This window comes from Euleptes europaea, chromosome 11 (genome assembly GCF_029931775.1).
Source record: "Euleptes europaea isolate rEulEur1 chromosome 11, rEulEur1.hap1, whole genome shotgun sequence".
NCBI classification, from domain to species: domain Eukaryota; kingdom Metazoa; phylum Chordata; class Lepidosauria; order Squamata; family Sphaerodactylidae; genus Euleptes; species Euleptes europaea.
Window position 1 is genome coordinate 54,713,979 of NC_079322.1, and position 21,310 is coordinate 54,735,288.

General features: G+C 41.7%; 1 protein-coding gene across 4 annotated transcripts in view; it reads right to left on the reverse strand.

The window, feature by feature from the left end:
- The window catches only part of FAM171A1 (family with sequence similarity 171 member A1), an 88,445-nt gene that overhangs the window by 41,264 nt on the left and 25,871 nt on the right, over window positions 1-21,310 (reverse strand). The window contains exons 2-3 of one of the 4 annotated variants that reach the window (XM_056857399.1): window positions 7,377-7,604; window positions 904-996 (exon numbers count right to left, since the gene is read on the reverse strand). In XM_056857399.1, coding sequence (XP_056713377.1) covers window positions 904-996; window positions 7,377-7,604 — 321 coding nt within the window. Of the gene's footprint in view, window positions 1-903; window positions 997-7,349; window positions 7,605-21,310 lie in introns of those variants that run through there. The other 3 variants (XM_056857401.1, XM_056857400.1, XM_056857402.1) reach the window with 3 other exon arrangements.

The following is a 21,310-nucleotide window of genomic DNA, read 5'->3' on the forward strand; positions in this document are numbered from 1 at the left end:
AAGACTACTATTCACTGAGCAATGTATACTGGGTGAATATTATCCAAGAGTTAGCAAGATCTGTTTCACAAAGAAAACTAAAACAATTTTTATGTTTTTGCTTTTATTTATATATTTCTTAAATATAATTATCTCCTACCTTTCCAATTTGTTTTAAGGTGGCTCCTATGACATGAATTTCTTCATATACTCCCATATAACCCCTCAAACCCTCGAAGTAGCTTATTTAATTGGCTAATTGTCACAAAGCTTTATTACAACAAAACTTCAATTACAGAGAGCCAAATACTCCCAATATGTAAGAGCTGGACTCTGAATTTACTTGTTTTCCCTCTTCCCTCCCTCTCCCTCCTATACTGTGTATATTTGTTTGCAAGCAGTTATTTTAAACTGTGAAGTACCTAGGATCCATTGACAGACAGGCAATATATAAACAATGTAAAGATTCCCTGATACCCCCTTAAGCACTCCAGGTCACTCCTAGGAAAATGAGGAAGATTCTCTAGCCAAAACCTCTAAAATTATATTGCAACGTTTTAAAGAGCCTTCCCCAATATTATCCAACTGTCCCAGATTACTACATACAAGGCATTGCTTGAGTTGAATGGAAATAATGAATGAACAGTATGAACAGATGAGAGAATACAGAGTTTGGACCACTGTACCATTATCTGTATTCCAAATATTTAGACCAAGTTATTTCCACCAGTGATACAGGGGGCAAGTGCTGAATTCGCATGTGAGGAACTTAGAATGAACCAAGTTATTGGTCTGATGACTATGACGTCTTCTGCAAATGTAAATGTCTTCAAGTTGATTTTTGAGTAATGCTCTAAATGTGGAGTGGGGGAAACTATCATGGCAACATAATGAAGGTCCCTTCATATCCAAACATCTACATACCTTGAAATCCTGAGACTATCTGTACAACATCTTCATACACCATTAGAGTAGCTGAACGTTCAGGAAGTAGGCCAAGGCTCAGAGAAGAAAACACTGTGGAAGGAAAGTGGGTTAAGTGGGATATATGCTAATCCTGAAGTAAACTTTTGTTTTTAAAGCAAGTCCTTCAAAGTTTGCTAACAAATGGCTTCTTGACACAATGCATAAAATTGTTCCAAACTACCATCATCTACCAATTATATCATAAGCATTTTTTTTACTTGTGTCAGATGGGTGGGCCATGTTGGTCTGCAGTAGAAGAGCCAGATTTGAGTCCAGTAGCACCTTTGAGTCCAACAAGATTTCCAGGGTATAAGCTTTCGAAAGTCAAAGCTCCCTTCTGAGCTTTGACTCTCGAAAGCTTACACCCTGGAAATCTTGTTGGCCTTTAAGGCGCTACTGGACTCAAATCCAGCTCGTTTATTTGAACTGTTTTTGCATGTGTCTGTGTACTCCAGAAGAACAATTTGGAGCCAGCATGAAAAAGCCTAGATGCACAGGCAGTGGAAGAGGACTGATGAGCATCTGATTAGCGATGTTATTTTAAACAGGCTCCAACCAAGCAAAAGTACAACTGCAGCGGACCACCACACCCCTGTTCCAGTCTGAGCAGGGTCAAGATTTTCCTGCCAGAGAACACTGAAAAATTCAGCTCAGAAACTGCACCACTAGAAGGTTTTCTCCTGTAGATACAGCAGACAGAAAATGAAAACTAGTATTTTCCATAAAGTATGTGGTCGTCCGAGTATGGAAAAGCAGCTTCTGTATTTCCGAATCACTCTCAGTGGTCTGGTTCAGCCAATATTCTCCCCCAGTCTCTCTCCTACTCACAGCAGGGAGCAGGGCTGTGCCTTCCCATGCCATCCACTGGTCACGTTTCCTGCTGGATAGCCTACGAGTGTACCATTTAAAAACGGCACATGTATGGACATATCAATGCACCTAAATCTGAACTGTGTGATTGATTACCCCCCACCCACCCAGGAATGAAAAACCTATGCCTATGCATTATGGGTTTCATGCCCATACTCCCTATTGAAACGTTACATCCATGGATGGATGCCTGGTGACTGTGGAGGAAGGATAGCCTTGTTCTCATTCCCCCATAGTGTGTAGGAAAGAAACTGAGGCAGAGAATAATACAAACTGGGCCCTTGTACAGAATATATATATCAAAGGATGTTACATACAACCACATAACTAAGAGTGATACCATTCGAAATCTGGCAAAATGGTTAAACACTTTTCAGCAACATTTGCATCAGAACACTTCAAATTCAGTAACCTCAAATCTAGGAACAAATTATGAACCCCCCTAATGAGGGGATGCCCCCCCAACTGTGGGAAATTGTTGTTCAGTAGATTTTTACTAAAACTTGGTGGATGCCAATCAACTACACATTAATCTGCTTGATGATTTTATATTTTTTCAAAAACCAAGTTTACTTCCCATCAATATTTTCAAACATTTTCTACAAAGTCAGGCAACAAGACTTTTGGTACATGAACTAGTAGCACGTACACTATCAGCATTCATTTAAACTATATATATATATATGGCATTTCCCCCCTTGTACAGCTATAACACATTAAAAATTTCTTGCATGCTCTGCTGAGAATTAATGAATTCACACTGTAAATCAGAAGCTTCTCAGATTACAGATGTCCCATCATAATAATTTATTTCTACATTTCTTTCTACATGTAGTCTCATACTAAATGAGCATTCCAAGCATAATGCATTCCAAGCAGAATTATAGAAGAGATAGCATCGAAGAAAACAATTAGAATGACTAATTCTCTTTTTTTGCACATAATTTTATTTGTCAGAATGAAAAACAATACACAACCTGAGATGAAAACTGTGTACCAATGCCTTTTCCCATTACTCACTGAACCAAAAGAGAATTGTTAAACTATTAACTTCTTTGAGTTTTTCTGCATAGTCATTTGACCTCTTTTTGTTAAGTTTTCAATTAATTGTAAAAATTAACATACAGTCACTAAAATGTAACATTTTAGCAGGTTCTCTGAAGAGGCAGCATAACATTTTCTATTCTAATAAATACTGTTCCTGAACATTCATTACACAAATAACAGCATGATAATAAATTGAAGCTGTGAAAACTCTGATAAAACATATTTTAAGCTAATGACCATATCATAAAGAAATATTGGACGGCCAATTCGATCAGAAATAGACTGACAAGCTTCATGCTTAGTATGTGAAGTGATACCTAACCAGAATATACATTCTTTTTAAAGAAATACACACCTATTATACTTTATACAACAAATGCTGTAGTTGATACATGTACAACATGTGACCGTATATTAATTTTTGTCACAGGTATTTTTAAATCTTTTGACAAGGCCTGCAATCTTATAATTTCATCTCAGAAGGAACCTTATCAGGTTCAAAGCACCAATTTGGGATTTGGTTTGTTATCTAATGAACTGGTTTTGTACCTATTGCTTCTACCTCTGCATTACACAAGCTCTGGGCCAATTCTTGTTGCAACTGACATTTGTGCTAACTACTGGTGGTGTGCATACAGTCAGGTTCAGACAGTGCACACAACTCTCATCACCTCTGTGACTTTTTGAACACCCCCAACTCTTCCTAGCTATGTCTACCCTTAAAGGCATGTGTGAAGGAAAAGTATATTGAATTCTGGTGGCTTTTATCCAGCCATCTCCTCGTATGCCACCTGTAGCTTAATGTTTACATGAGCAATGGCTGCAACGCTACTCACATTTTTTAAATAACCCCCCCCCCCAGCCTTAATGCAAATTTTCAGCATCCAGGCACTGTGAAACGTGATCTAATATATGTAGGGTTGCCAGCTCCAGGTTGGGAAATACCTGGAGATTTCTAGGTTGGAGCCTGAGGAGGGCGGGGAGGGGCTTCAATGCCATAGAATCCAATGGTCAAAGCGGCCATTTTCTCCAGGTGAGCTGATCTCTATTGGCTGGAGATCAGTTGTAATAGCGGGAGATCTCCAGCTACTACCTGGAGTTTAGGAAAACAGTACAGGAGCAACAGTCACGTACAAAAAAGTGCAATTTATATAAGCTACTGAAGTGAAAACATGTACAATATTGTACTCAACAAGGTAACCACACTAACAATCAATATGTACAATATATATAGCAAGGAGCCACAATGATTTGCCAAGAGTCTCAGCAGAGTAACAGTAGCAATCCAGTTTCTGTGTACAAAATTTCATAAGGAGCCACAATCTTCCATAGGATATGGCCGTTTCAGATTCACAATGATATGGAATCCTTCTTCAGTCCTTCAAATATTGCTTCCAAAAAGTGTGCTGTCATACACAAACTTGATACCATCCCACGTAGGGTAAGCATAAATCAGGTTACAAAAAGATGTCAGCAAAGTGCATCACATCATGCTGTTACTCCGCTGAGACTCTTGGCAAATCATTGTGGCTCCTTGCTATATATATTGTACATATTGATTGTTAGTTTGTTGTGTGGTTACCTTGTTGAGTACAATATTGTACGTTTTCATTTCAGTAGCTTATATAAATTGCACTTTTTTGTACATGACTGTTGCCCATGTACTGTTTTCCTAACCTAATTGGTATTAGTATAGAGGTGCCTTTTTCTTCTCCACTACCTGGAGTTTGGCAACCCTAAATACATGTCCTTTGAGCTCTTCATTTCCTACAGCTGGGAGTGAGGGAATACATTTCTATTTAAGTAATAAGGCCCTACCTTAATTTATTTTTGAGCAATTTAAGGCAACTCATTTATTGCCTCATTGAGGGAATATTCCAGATAAACAAAGTGCATCTGACTCACAGGTGTCCCTTCTTCCTCTGCGTCATCAGGGAAGTTAGACTTTCTATCTAATCTCCTGAAGCTTATTTGCTCTTCTATCAGTCCTTAAATTTCAGAGCTCCAAATGCCGTAACTTTTATTATCTTTAGGGTTTCCTTGAATAGATCATGGTTCTTCATGGAGCTGTTCCTGTTTAATCTCCGTTTAAAGAATACTCCCAGTTGACAGAAGCTGAATCAAACAAAGCCTAAAAACTAAAGTCTCATACTAAAGTAAAGCAAAACTAAAGTAAGAAACCTTGCACACTGATAGGGATGAAATATTTTTCAATGTACTCTTTAGAGCTACTGAATCATTTTATTATAGCTTCTGTCTTTCTCTCCTCTTCTATTGTCCCTTTTGGCCATTTAGCAGAGGAACCAAGCACAAATAAGGGGACAAAATAACGGCTCCTTCTCATGGAAGGCAGTGGCAAAATGCCTAATGAGAATGTTAAACAAGCAACCCTTTCAGAAACGCACTCAGTTCAAGTGCCTTCTCTCTTGAAAACACTTGGATATGAAACAATCCCTGTTCAGATTTCAATGACCTGCTGAAACCACCACAAATTCAGTTCTCCTTATTCAAAAATCAATATTAAAAGCAAAACATGCCATGTAATGACAAGGTCTATTTAAAAGAAACTACAACAAGAAAATACTATGTTTTTTTCCAAGGACTAATGTCACCTTGACTCCTTCCCCCCTCCCTGGCCAAGATTATTAAAGGAAAATACTACATGATCTAGTTCAGGATTTCAGAAATGCAGCTATACTGAGACTTCTGCAGTGGCCATTAGGACAACGATTTGCCTCATTGACCTTTATAGGATAAAGTTATCCACCACACATTTTCCGTGGCTTCACCTGTGGCCATAGCTACATATCAGGTGAAACCCTTGCCTAATTAATACAGGGCTTCTGCTTTCAAGCAAGCCAAGTCACACAATTTCAGACAGCTTCATTTATAACAGAACAATAAACGTCTTTTTGCTTCCCTCGAAAAATTGTGTTTTTGCTTTTTTCATGTCACACATTAAACCTGAGATCATTCGCTGCAGTTAGGATTGCCACCTCTGGGGTTGGGAAATACCTGGAGATTTTGGGGATGGAGCCTGGGGAGGGCGGGTTTTGGGGAGGAGAGGGAACTCAGCAGGGTACAATGCCATAGAGTCCACCCGGCAAAGCAGCCATTTTATCTAGGGGAACTAATCTCTGTCATCTGGAAATCAATTATAATCGCATGAGATCTCCAAGCCCCTCCTGGAGATTGGCAACCCTAGTTGCAATTCTAAAATATGGTTTTAAGTCATTACAACAGTAAAGTGGTTAGTTTGTGCCCTTTACAAAGCCGACAAACCAGGTCGGCCTACAGAAACATCAGCGTTTCTATATACTCAGGGCACTCAGAATTATATGTAGACAGTGTAGACAGGGTCATATAGACAGTGAAATAGGGGCACCCACAGAGGTTAGGTGTTCTGCTTTATAGGAGGGGTTCTTAGAAATGCTGCAAATCACTATATTTTAAATTTCAAAAGAAAACCCCCTTCAAATGACCTCACATGGAATATTTTGAGCAGTACCGGAGGAAAAAAAAAGAAGGTGTGGAAACTTCTCGGCTCAAGCCTCTTCCAGTATAGTATCCTGGAAGTGGAGACTTGGGAGTCAAATCTCCCAATACTTTGTCCTCATGATTGCTTGCAAACCCCAGATTATTTACATCTAACTTTACTTTCCAATCCTTCCCTTCCTTCTTGGTTATAATTCTTCTAGTCCGTAGACTGTACATTTTCATACATGATTTTAAACTCAACCTTGTAGTCACATGTATACTGACAGAGGCATAATACCCCATGTTTGATTATGATAATGAACATCGCGTCCTGAAAAGAATAGGGGGATTGCAATTCAGGCTACCTTTCTCCTTAAGGACCATGTAGCAGAAACAAGTACATCTTGGCTGTTAGAGAAACTAGGAATGAAGGGAAATACTACCGGGAAAAGGGGGGGGATGAAACATTACAGAGCAACCAGTAAACATTGGTGCAGTTTCTTCTCTCTGATAACATTCACATGCTCATAAAATGCCACAAGCTAAGGTAGTTCTTATTTCTAAAATGAGAGCTTGTTGCACTCTGGAAGCCTTTCTTTGTGAGGAGTTTCAGTCATCGTTAGCTACTGGCAAGAAGCAATAATTCTGTTATACACAAAAGGTTTTTTTTATTACTGTACCTAACTGGAACTTCGATGTGAATTTAAGATGGAGCCCTCTTTTTCTTGATGGTACATGGGGGGGGGGGAACTAGTCTTTCAGGTAAATAGGGTAATTTGAGCCTGTGTTCACCAGGACATTTTTCAACAGGAGTATTTTGTCACAGGGGGTGTGAAACAGTAATAAAGGAAATGCCTCTCACCATGTACAGAACGGGGGGGGGGACAAAATTACTTGGCATCCGCTTTCTACTGATGTTAAAACCGTTCCATTACAACCTCAAGAATCAAGAAAAACAAAAGTATAGTTTTGTACCCTCCCTCTCCCACCCTTTAGAAGTAAAAGCTTACCTCAGAACAAAAATAAAGATCTCTTACCAGGCAATCTTATAGGTTTCCATGGTGCAGAGTTTGGCACGTAAGCATGTTTAGTCGCAGTAACTATAAGCTGACTTCCCAGCTTATACTGAAACTTGATGAAGGCAGTGCCATCTGCTCCTGAGGTTCCAGAGGCAATGGGAATCTGGTTGGTAAAAATCTCAATAAAGGCTTCGGTGACTGGCTGATGTGTGCTGGCATCGCTTACGTGGACCTTTAGAGTCACTTCTGCAATGAAAACACCACAGTGATTAACTTTTGGGTAATCTTCATAGATTCTCATTCACACAAGACTTGTAACAAACATGCTTTGAGTCCTTCGTTCGCATCCACACCTGTAACGTTTGTACAGGAAGAGATGCAGCAAGCCACTAGAGAAGGGAGGAGCTTCCCAAGGAACCCCCACAAAGAACTTGCTTCATTTTAGCCACCCGTTCCACTTTAGATGGCAGAAAACCACAGATCAGAGTCTCCAATAATGGCCTGAGAGAACACCTCGGTTCATGTGGTGGAAGGTTGACCTTGTGATGTCCTCAGCTCAATGTCCACTACCAGAGTTGCATGAGAGATAACTCAAAGTAGCTCAGGTAATAAAAGAATGGGCTTAGGGTAAAGCAGATGTAAGAGGAGGCTTAGTGATAACATCTGTCAACTGGCCACTCACTAATCATCTTCTTTCTTCTCTGTTTGTTGGCACTGTTCTTCAGAAAGGGATTGCAGTAAGACTATGAAGTTGCCAGCTGTCAATACCCTGCGTATTTCCATCCACGCTAAACAGACTATTTCTCATACATTGATGTATGCAAGCACTTTGAGGAGGACACTACCTGCTTCCCCTCAACTGTATGTTTAAGCCCAAAATTTGCAACCCATTCTGTCAGTCCCAAACAAACAGGTACATAGACTTGAGGATTAGGACTCAGTAGTGACTTAGACTGTCACAATCAGTGCCGGATTTACATATAAGCTAAACAAACTATAGCTTAGGGCCCCACTCTCTTGGGCCCCCCAAAAAAATTTAAAGGAAAAAAAACTGGATGTACATTTCCAAAATATAAGATAAAAAACAAATAAAATAAAACCTACATATACTTCTTCTTAATTGTATTTCAGTTCAACAATTACTTTGATAAAATACATATTTTGTTATGTGCAAATGGCTTTAGATACCTATCAGGTCCATAAATTACCATATAGCATATATTCAACACAAAAAATAGCGACAATTTATTGTTGACTAAGGACAGCTGGACATATAAAGGGCCCCATTACCTTCAATAGCTTAGGGCCTCATCAAACCTAAATCTGGCCATGGTCACAGTCAACTGGACAAATGGCAATGAGCAGGCAAGAAACAAGATTAGAAAAGGCAATATAAAGTTCAAAAGGCAAGAACATGGTGTGGCATGAGAAGCGGTGAAAGGAAGACCCTGTAGTCTCTCAGACCAGGTAACTGACCACAACCCAAGAAATTTCAGGGCATTGTGCGCCTGTACTGGTGCTCCCATTCTCAAGCTTCCGTTTTACTTACAAGAGAAAAAGAAAAGCATTCCGCTTTCTGGATAAACAGTGTGTGAATCTGCCTGCATCACAAATCTAGGTCTTTCTATGTGAAAGACCTCTCTTCCCCCACCCCATTCCCAAACTGCTTTTTAAAACTTTCTCTTTCCTTATAAAAAAGTTTCAAAAAGCAGATTGGAGTGCAAAAATCAGACATTGCTTGCCATGCATGCACACTATTGCTAGCCATGCAGCAGCTATTGTGCTCTCCCAGACATAATATTGCTTTATAAAAATGGAAGTGGGGAGATGTTTAAAATGCAGTCGGCTAAAAATGTTGCCAAAGATCCCAGAAAACCCTCAGTATGCATATCAATATCGTGCCTACACACTTCTAAATTGAAATCACTGTGAAGTACTGAACATCCTTCTCTTTTAAGACACAAACCCCCATAATTTCAAATAAGTTATTTATACATATCTTCTGGGTGCACAGTATGCATTCCTATTTGAAGCTCCCACATACTTAAGGTTGCATTATGTAACTTAATTCTTGCTAATGCTGTATTTCCACCATCAGCCACGATCTAACATTCATCCTAAGAACAAGTACCCACTGTCCTGATCTTTCAGCCTCCTACACAAGCAGCATTTTCCAATAATACCACCATGGCAACAGCATATGATTAACCATCCACATCCTTGCGCTCTAAGTGACAGAAACATTTTCACCACTTCACGAAGCCAACACAATTTGCTATTTACCTTACCCATGATCTTCTCGTTAGGGGTGCTCCAAGCACCAGCCTAATCTACTTGTTACCTCTTCAGCCTCAACAAGCTTGAGATATTTGTCGGTTCCTGAAATAATTTAAAGAAAAGCCAAGTATCATATACACCATGAAAGGGGGGGGGGGAGGACCTTTCAGAGGCTGTCTTCAAAATCTGCCAGGACATTCTACCCATTGCACTAATAAATCACATATTAAGCAATAACAAAATAGCAATCGGTCCCGTCTAGTGAGGTTGATTTGACTGATGTCACTACTTAAATGTAAGTTTCTATGCTTTTAAAATTCCAGACTAGCAATTCTGCTTCTAAAGTGACTGCCCACTTTGCAGCTTGAAGGACTGAATGGAAAATGGCGCTCAGTGAAATTTTCTGAGGCCAACTTAGGCCTTCTCTTTCAGCTAGGGTTGCCAGCTCCAGGTTGGCAAATGCCTGGAGATTTTGGGGGCAGGGCCTGAGGAGGGCGGGGTTTGGGGAGGTGAGGGGCTTCAATAGGCTATAAATCAGCACTGTTCCTTTTGCATATGTACCGTGTGTGTCTCTGATGCCTGGTCTTGGCAAAGACCCAATCCCATCCCCGTCGGACAAAAGGCAGACTCCCTGTCACCTGTGTTGCTGGGAGACAGCCACAGGGAAAGAGAAGGAGGTGACAGCTGCCAGAAGTGAGCCACAGGACATCCCACCAAGGCCACTGATGATGTTACCAGCTGGCAACAGGTCTCTGGAGGCTGCACCATCCAGGAAGAGGCCTGGCAGGGGCCAGGAGAGGTTGGAGGTAGCAGCAGCTTCAGGAGAGGGCCGTGGCTCAGTGGTAGAGCTTCTGCTTGGCATGAAGAAGGTCCCAGGTTCAATCCCCGGCATCTCCAGTTAAAGGGTCTAGGCAGGTAGGTGATGAGAAAGACCCCTGCCTGAGACCTTGGAGAGCTGCTGCCGGTCTGAGTAGACAATACTGACTTTGAGGGATGAAGGGTCTGATTCAGTATAAGGCAGCTTCATGTGTTCTTCATGTGAGACTGGGGGCGAAAACGCATGGTCGCTTTAGCCTCCTTTATTCCCTGTTTCAGCCAGGATCAAACGCACGTTTGGCGAAACACATGCGTTGAATCCTGGCTGAAACAGGGAATAAAGGAGGCTAAAGCGACCATGCGTTTTCGCCCTGGGTAACCTGACAGTGACTGGTAGGTGAGGACCAGGAACAGGCCAGGGATGGGCACGGGCAGGCCAGAGGGAGAAATGTGGGAGGGAGAGCACTCCTCAGAGCCCCTGGTTGGCACGTAAGGGGGCAGAAGGCAGGACAGCCCAAAGGAAGGCAGAGCCTGGCTTCCTTCCTTTCATCAGTGCCAGGTGGTACCAGCACTGAACGGGGCACAGGTCTAGGAAGGGTGGGTCCAAGGGGTCATACAAAACAGGAGGCTCAATCCAGGCCTGGGAGAAAGGAAGGACTGTGAGTGCAGGGAAGCGTGGAGGAGAGAGTGAGAGAGCGCGAGCAAGCACCAGTTCTAGGAAGGAAGAGGAACTGGATGCTGGAACCCTCTTTCCTTCCCATTCTGATGCCTGTGGTGGAGTCCACTTGACCCTAGCCAGGACAGAGGAGGGCGGTCAGACCGGCCAAGGTTGTGAGGAGCCCCACGGTGTAATTTAAGAATCTGTGCTTTAGAATCGTGTTTTTTTTTTACTTACTTTAAATATATTGTTCATATGGCCAATTCGGCCCTGAACACCGTCACACTGAGATAGAGGGGTTTTTTTGTACAAAAAACATAATATTCACCCTCCCCTCCTTACTGCCTCACTCTCCTTCTTCTGCATGCCTCATTATTCTTTGCTACACTGCTTCTCCCAAACTAACAGTCAAGTCAAAGGAAAATAAATGTCATCATCTTACAATGTAACTATCACGTTCTCAGATCTAAAAGCTTGCGTCTGGCGCAGTTTTTAGAAATTAAAGCTCGTTTTGCCACTTGTTTGTAAAATACAAACCACACGGCATGTTCTCTTTGATCAGCAAGTTCCCTCTTGTGTATATGCAGCCTTTCAATTTGACAGGAACTTCCGAGGCAACGAGTATGTCAACTAAAGAATTCAATGCGTTGCACCTTTATACACATCTTTCAAGCCATGGCTATGGGAGCAAGGGATACCAATAGAGGGATGCATACAGTGTCACATGTATTATTGGTAACAACTCTTGCAGAGCAGAAATGCAAGAAGAAGACTGGGGTAGCCATGTGCACTACATAAAGTGAACATACTGTATCCCCAATTGTGTTTCCACTCACACAAGATCTTGTACAATCAATTTCTGGGCAATATAATATCTAGGGAGGAAAAAGCTTAGTGTCAAAACTTGTAGAAACTGTTGGAAGAAATGGTTCGAGAGTGACTGTCGCTTGAGCATCATTAAGAGCCTACAGAGAGAGAACAACCATTTGAAGAGGCATGGCTAGCTTGTAGGAGAGATGGAGAAGCCTGCTGAAAGAGGCTTGGATGGTTTGGAGGAGAGAGAGCAGGTTCAACCCAAAAGGTACAAACACAAGCCCAGCCCAGAGAGAAAAGAGCGGCAGCATGGAGAAGTCAATGTTCAGTCCTGGATTGTCCCATTATGGGTACCCTAGGCAACCTGGAAGGGTTAAGACCAGGCTATAAGGCCAACCTCCTCCCTTTTCCACTGTACCTAAGCACTGCAGGCCTCATCCACAGAAAGGGGCAGGGAAGCATTACTTAGCAGTGGCAGATTAAGACCTTCTTCCTTTCACAGGGAATCAGACCACGAAAGGAGAGGGCAATTAAAAATGCTCAATGATCTTTCCACTCCACCCCGATGTACTTCATTATTTTATTTTATTGTGATTTGCAGTAGCTCTCCAGGGGCTAAGGCAAAGAAAGGACCACCCCAACACATATTACTATACTTTAACTAGGAACGTCAGATTCAAAGCTTGGCCTTCTATACGCAAAGCATGTGTGTGCTCTACTACTGACCTATAACTTCTTTACTACCCCTTCCAGTTGCTCAGTCAACCAGGGTCCCATGAGTGCAGTGGTGATGCTTTGACCAGATATAATTGCAATCTGGCCTGGGTTGAATTCGGTCTTATCTGTTCATAGCTCCAGTCTCTAGATTGAAGTACAAACAGATTTGCCCATGTTGAGAATTAGATATATTGATGGGATGGAAGCTCCTCAAATGAAGCATAATGCTGCATTAAGGGGGGTTGGGAACTGAGACCTCTATCAGCCTCTAGCTCTACAGCCCTATAACAAACAAGGAGAAGGTGAAAAACAAATCAGAAATGTTCAGATATATGATTACTGCAGCAAGAATGGTCCTCGCTCAAAGCTGGAAACAAGAAAACATCCCAGCACTGAGTAACTGGCTAGATAAACTTGCAGAGTATGTAGTGCTGGCCAAGCTGACAAACATTGTTAATAACAAACCGAGAGAAGATTTTACAAAGAACTGGAAACTATATTATGAATACATTGCTAAATAATTCAACTAAGGAGAAAGCCATAATCCGAGATGACAACTATATAAGGTTATGATATATGCAAGCATCTCATCATCTTTAAATCTGCTTTTCAAATTCCATATAAGCTAACTTTTGATATCAGCAACTATATAGATAAATATATAGCAGGTCAATGCAGTTTTGACCAATCAATATTATGTTGTGAATGCATCTAACAGTTTTATAACAGTTTAGGTTAGAAAGATTATAAACCCATTCCAGTTATTCATAAACAGTAACTTGTCCTAGAGATGTATTGATGGGCAGAATTGTTACGTCGTGTGGCTTGTATGCCTTTTGTTGTAAGTTGTTGAATGTTTTTAAATATGTTGAAAAATGAACAAATAAAAACACACACACACACACACACACACAAAAACAACAAGGAGAAGGCAAGTAACCTGACTGCTACAGCATTGCCAAGAAAAACGGTGCACTTGCAAAATGTCTCAAGTCCAAGAGCTCTTTAAAACCGTACATATCACATAGAACCGCAAGTAGCTAGCAATACTTGAAATCTGTAATAGAGCAAAGAGCCACAGAATCATGTTGTATTTAGTGGTCCCTCAAACTACACACACTCTTCACGCTTACATTCCTTCTCCTTGAATTATACCTTGCTTGTTTTTACAACTTTGAGGGCAAACCAAAATTCTAGGGTTGGGTGAACTATAGACATGTAAGTATAACTCTCCATTCCTACTGCTAAATTTGTTTTGTGTTACCTAAAGAAAACCCATTTGGGAAAAACCAAATCTGAAAGACACTGAAATCCAAAACCTACAGTCCCTTCTGCATTTGTAATCTGATTTTTAAGAGTTTAGTGAAACCTTCATTTGATTAGAGGAATCCTCTTTGCTCCATCTGTTTGGCAAACTGAAAATTTTCCCTATTAAAAACACGTTTCCCTAAAAACTGAGGCTCATCAACGAAAGGTCCCAGAGTAGCAACTTGAAACAGCCACTTGGCAGGCAACTGGATTTCCTGGCTGCCATACAAATGCTGATGTATGGAGGACTGAGAAATGATGTCTCCGTATAGGTCCAAAATGTGTTTGGATAACAAATGCTTCATATGATGTTTGCTTTAAGACTTTCCAGGTGGAATTGTCTAATTTCCAGAAAGATTTCTATACAATATAGAGGAATAATGACATAACTGTGGACTGAATGTTGATGCTAACTCCATCTTTTAGTCCAAAAGTCCTGCACTACTTAAATGCAAGGTTGCTAACTCACTGGAGAAAAATGTCCTGCCCTTTAGAGCATGGGTCCCCAACATGGTGCCCAACAAGGTGCCCGAGGTCGCCATGGTACCCGCCAACACCTTTTCTGGTCTCCGTCATGTGTTTTTAGGAAGTGGATGGCACCAGGTAGGGCTTTTGCCTAGCAAGGCTTCTGACTGACTAGTGGAGATTTGATTGGCTGTGCAGATTTGTTTTTAACAGCCCTAAGCAGAGTTACATCCTTCTAAGCCCATCTGTATGTAACTATGCATAGGGTTACACTCCTAGTAACTTAGCAAACTCCTACATTATGTCCAATTGCAACCAGCTGACACATTGTCTTGCAGCTAAAGTATAAAATATTGAAATGAAATATTTTGCCACTCAACGGCTTATCCTTAATTAACACAGCTTAATGCTGAAACTAGTTTGCTGTAGACCCAGCAGGATTCTGTTTTAATGTGTACAGAGGTGGTGTGTGTGTGCGCGTGTGTGTGTGCATGCATGTGTGGCAGGGTCTGCCAATGCCCCCCTGTTAAGTGATTAAGACCGTATTTAGAATTAACCTGAAACTCATGAACAGCAATAGCTACATTAGTGGCCATAGCTTTGATGTTTGTAGGTACCCCACACAGTATACTATAATTTCATTTCTAAATGTTCTGCCTTACACCTCTTATGGTGATATCGATACCATAAGAAACTACTTGGTTGGAATTTAATGGCTTGAACCTGTCATGTCATTATTTTTTTACAAGATGGGGGGGGGGAAATCCAAGTTTTTTTTTACAAAATTAAAAGTTGCCAATTTAACAACTGTCTCTTAAAAATGGATGCAAAAATGCGAAGAAAGCATTTGCAACCTTCTCTTAAAGTAGGCATTCATGGTTCAATTTGTCTATACACCCAGTTGGATCTAGACAGTTTTTTCACTAGTTCAATTCTTTTTATTATAGCCACAGTCACTAATAGCTTTTATTCATGCAGGTCATCTGTTCCCAGCATAAGCTTTTTGGTGTTCAAAGGAGGCTCTCTCCTCTTCTTCTCGCCAGCAGGAAAATTGGCTGAATTCAATCCAAGGGCTTGAAACCTATGGCTTGTTTCAGCACCACAAGCAGCAATTCCAACTGAAGCAAGACTTCTGCTAAACCCCCTACTCATGTGGCAGATCCCCCAACACTCAAGATGGTCCACCAAGTAAGAAATCGGGGATAACAACAGGCTGCAAAGGAAAGAGGAGGCAAGAAAGTCATGCTATGTGAATGACACTTTTGATCTGGTGCTTTAGATTCACCTCATTCATTCTAACTTGAAACACTGAAAATTCTTAGTTTAAAGACAGTTCAAGCAGTCTAGCTGTAGTTCACCTCTACAGAATATGCTTTGAAAGAGGCTTTCCCTTTGCTGAAAAATTATTTAATAATTAATCTGCACATGACTTTCAGCATGAGTTAAGTCAAGCGTATGTTGATTACTTAATATAATAACCAAAGCTGGGTCACAAGCTACAGAGGGGGGAGCCGGCCACACCGGACCTCTTTTCCTACTATTGAAAAGTTTACAAGATTTGGCATTTGTTGAGGTGAAGAACAGAATGGCAGCTTTCAAAGGAAGTTTAGGAGATATCCTGGCGTATAATTGTTCAAAAGCAACTCCATATTTACTGAAGTTCTGCAATTCCTTAAGTGTAAGAACATTTAGCTATCATGTTTACTAACATTAAGATAATTCATGCACCTCAGTGAAGCAGAGAAAAAAATCAAATAGCTATACAGTTAAGATAACAGTCCACAAAATTTATATCTCCCTCTCCCAACAATTTAACCATAACACCCCTGAGCTCATAGCTATAGCTAATCTGGGGTGATTCATCATTTATAGAAAAGGCACTCCCACTTTGGCTCTTGAGAATAAGGTATACAAAACCAATAAGGCAGGCATGGTACAAATGATGCCACCAGTAGCTAAATACTACAATTGAAGAGAAAGGAATTTGCCCAGGGGAGATGGACTTTTTAAATTATTATTAAAATTTGTCCTAATATTGCAAGTGTATTTATATTGACAATCACCTTTCTCTCTCCTAACATTTCTAGACCTTTATGCTACTTCTGCATCTAGGGATGTTCAACTCCTTATTCTACATCATTTGGAAAAAATTTAATTAAACTGCTACACAGCCCCTTTCCAGTTAATTAATAGAGACATTAAATTACAGGACCAGTACAGAAAACCTATTCAGCGGTTACTCTAATAAAACTCCTCTAGCATAACCCAGAGTCATTTATAATAGCCATCATTTATTTTTCCATCCAGTTTCCAATGTCATGCGAGCCACTGAGATCCTTCAAATCACTCTGAATTATTCTTCCAATGAAGACTTCCAGCTAAGCTCTCCACTATAACAATGAACAATGACACAGTAGCCAAAAGAGTAATTTTTAAACTGAAAGGACAGTTTAACTATTTACTGCAAACCTGCATTCTGGTCGGCTGTAGTTAATGAAATGAAACCAAATGATAAGTACCTCCCTGAAACAGATACCAGACCGAAGCAAAAAACAACAACAAAAAACAGGTCATTTATGCATGGTCGCTGTAGCGTCCTTTATTCCCTGTTTCAGCCAGGATCAAATTTTTCTGAACGCACGTAACCTCATTCCTTGTCGGCTCAACCCTGTTTCAGTGCAAAATGAACCCGGCTTTTCCCACTCCTCTTCTAGCCCGAATTAAAGTGTTTCTCCTGGCTCATTCTGGAATCAGTGAGCGAGCGTACAACTTTCTTGGGTTGAGCTTCGCCCCACCATTTTCCAAACCCCTCTTCAAGGCAGCATGAAGAAATCCAAAAAGGGGAAACACAGAAGACTGGCTTCTTTCACAGCCAATCACGAAGCAGTGTGTAAAGAGGCAGGGATTCAAGTGCTTCCTGCTACCTCCGAGCTCTTTCTGAGCAAAAGAAGGGCTTTTTTAAAACCAGGCTTGGATTTCTTCCCCCACCCCCTTCTTTTAGATTGCTCCATTTTTTGTTTTTGTTCTTAAAATGCTTCTTTATGCGGCAGGTTGGTCTGGGGGGAAGGAAAGCTTCTCTCATGAGGTAAGCCAATGACAGAGCAGCATTTAAAGGGGTGGGACTTGATTTGAACTCAAAAAGGTAAAGGTAGTCCCCTGTGCAAGCACCGGGTCATTCCTGACCCATGGGGTGACGTCACATCCCGACGTTTACAAGGCAGACTTTGTTTACGGGTGGTTTGCCAGTGCCTTCCCCAGTTATCTTCCCTTTACCCCCAGCAAGCTGGGTAATTAGAAGACTGCTTTTCTGTATTCATGCCTCCATTAGCACACAGTTTCGTCCCTGATCATTCCAGCCAATGCAAACAGTTTTCCCCAACCCGTGTTTCTTTGATCCTGGCTGAAACAGGGAATAAAGGAGGCTACAGCGACCATGCGTAAATGACCCCAGTGGACTTTGAAATTAAGCATCACTGCTTAAACAAAAACACACATTAATGTATTTCTCGCATCATATTAGAAACACTTGTTCTCTAACTAGGATTTAAAAACTACTTAGGACAGAAAAAAATTAAATGACAAAAGGGTTGCTAAAGGCAATGCGGCTTCTTCTGCAGGCTCAAAGACATTCACTTTCGTCCAGTCAGGTGCATACAGCAAACTGTTGTGCACACAGACTACCCATTTATTTCCACGCAAGGGAAAGCGTCCCTGCCACATCCATTGAATTCAACATATTCTCCCTGACAGTGCCATGGCAGGTTAGCAGTTCGATACAGTGGAGATAAGAAGAGCTGGTATAGTGTAACAGGGAAGAGTCGGGAGGCGGGGCAAACTATAAACCCACAGCATCACATGTATGAGATGTGATAAAGTTTATTGTTTATGGCCAAAGGCAATCACAATCTATCATACAAAACATTAAACATGCTGCTAGAATCAGAGAGGTATAGTGGTTCAGAGCGGTGGTTTGGAGCTGTGGACTCTGATCTGGAGAACCGGGTTTGATTCCCCACTCCTCCACATGAGCGGCGGAGGCTAATCTGGTGAACTGGATTTGTTTCCCCACTCCTATACACAAATCCAGCTGGGTGACCTTGGGCTAGTCACACTCTCTCAGCCGCACCTACCTCACAGGGTGTCTGTTGTGGGGAGAGGAAGGGAAGGTGATTGTAAGCCGGTTGATTCTCCCTTAAGTGGCAGAGAAAGTCAGCATATAAAAACCAACTCTTCTTCTTCTTTACCAGCTGTCACTAACAGCCACTGAGAAATCTACCCTACCATTAAATCCTGTTCCAAAGCCCACTAAGCCAGGGGCCATCACAACATCATCCCATTGTAACAAATTCAAAAAATAAGTTCTGAATGTGCTGACATTTGTTTGGAGAGAAATTATTTACGTTCACTTTTTATAGTGCCCCCGCCCCAAGAAGCCTTTCTCCGTCTAATTTAAACAATCTCAAGAGAGTGCTCTGATCTCTTTCTTTTCAACTCTGGAATTGCTGTTTTCACTGGGACGGCACTCAACACTTCGCTCCCTGCCAAGTAACCAATAGATCAGTGGTTCCCAAAGTGGGCAGTACCATGCCCTGGGGCAGCGGCGGTGGGATTACCTAGGGGGGCACTAAGAGGCAAGGGGACAGCAGGGGTGTGCTAGAGGCGGGCCCCTTCAACTGTGTTGTTGGATAGGATAGGGGGCGCTGGGGTCGAGCTTGCGGAACCAAGGGTGCGGTGGCCCAAAAGGTTTGGGAGCCACTGCAATAGATGAAGAGCCACTCCCTTATCCCAGCCCTGGTAAACGTTTTGATGAGGGTCAGAAAACACTTCTGCGCACAACTCACTCTTGCTGGATGTACTGATGTCCACCAGCACAGGGGCCTTAAAAGAAGGTTAGATAAATTAATGGAGAAGAGGCCCAAGCGCCAGTATTTCCGAATACTGCTTGCTGCAGGGCAACAACAGGAAGAGACTTTAATCTCTCTGGCCCTAGAGGACGTGGTTGGCCACTGTGGGAAACAGGGCAGTGGACCAGACAGGCCATTGGTCTAATACAGCAGGACTCTTCTTATGTTCTTGTGAGGGATTAAGTTGTATGAAAACCCTAGACTAAACATGACCAGCACATCAGTACTCAGTACCACACAATTGTTTTTAAACAGTAAAAAGATTCTAAAGTGAAGCAAGATTTCCTCTACCTCGTTGGTTATTCCTCAGCCACATTTCTTCGGGGCAAACAAATTTGGTTCTCCACAGAGCATCAGAAGAAACCCAGCGATGAACATTCCTAAACATCCTCAGAATCACACGAAGATACCATGAAGAGCAGTATGACCTGACCGCTTCTTTTATTTTGTATGAATGAACGATACAGAATAAATAACTACTTGAATGGGTGAAAAATGAAAAGCAGCAACCTCTCCAGAATGAAATAAATCAACTGTTATGAACACTCTCCAGAGTTGGTATTTGTCAAACAATGATTGCAGAAATTGTCCCAACAGCCTCTTTTCTCTCTATCATATTCCTAGTTTAAATATGAGAACATCAGAATTTGCAAACTCATCAATCACTCCACCAGCTCATTAAGAACAGTACCTGTGTGTGTGTGTGTAAAGTGCAGTCAAGTCGCAGCCGACTTATGGCGACCCCTTACGGGGTTTTCAAGGCAAGAGACTAACAGAGGTGGTTTGCCAGTGCCTTCCTTTGCATAGCAGCCCTGGTATTCCTTGGTGGTCTCCCATCCAAATACTAACCAGGACTGACCCTGCTTAGCTTCCGAGATCTGGCGAGATCGGGCTGTACCATGCTGCCTTCCCTCCTCAAGAACAGTACCTGGTCACCTCCAATTGATTCAGTGATGGGGAGCAATATTTGAGTGGGCCATTAAACCATGCCACGAACTATGATTTTTAATGCACCTACTGAAGTTCTTCTTGGGGAAAAGAAACCCCACAACATCAATATTGTTCTATAGTTTGAGCTATAAACTTTATTGTTGAACCACAAATCATCACAACAGTGCCAAACAATAATAAAAGAAAACCATTACGTTTACACATTCTACAAATGGAGGGTTCTCCTAAGTTTTGCTTGGCTTACTAGCGAGCTGCAATCTGTGGTTGCTACTGACCTTTGGCATATGCCATAGGGCTGAGAGGAACAGGGAGTTTTATTATATCTCGTTTTATTATATCTCAATCACTCAATCTCACGCTGAGCCCACAAACTCCAAAGCTTGGTATGGTAAGAGAGATTTACCCCTCTCATCTGGAGAAGGTAGGAATGGTCTCTTATGTAGTGCCCCTGCAAGACATGGGAGGGAAGGTTCTCATGTTGCACTGAACTCTGGAGCCAGAAATTACCTTTGCCATCTCCAAAGGTCAGGGAGACGCCTCCTCTCCCTCCGGATATGGGGAAGGGAAGTAAATGCTCCTGCCAGAAGGCAAAGGAGCCTTGCCCGTGGCAAGCAGATTTGTGGAGGCTTGTCAACTACATCTCATGGTTGTTATGACATAAGAGAATAATAATGATTTTCAAAAAAGGCAGCGCTTGCAAAGCAACCACACCAACACTGTAGGCAACAGACTGTCTTTTCTGCTATAGAACATTTTTAAAACCAGAAAATTGTTGATTTGTGCGGGGGGGGGGAACCAAATACAAGGGAAGGGTAACACCTTTTTATTAGGATTGACCAAAGTATCACAAAACACTGATTTGAAAAACTCTTTGCCAGGCTAAATGTTAAGTACAAAGTGTGTGTGTGTTTGGAAGGGGGGAGATGAGAGAAAAAGGGTGTTTCCGTCTGCAGTTTGTACCTTTCTTAAAGCAGACACCAGATTACATTATCGATTACAAGATACATTTCAAGATGTACCAGAGGCTCCCGGCCAAAGAAGCA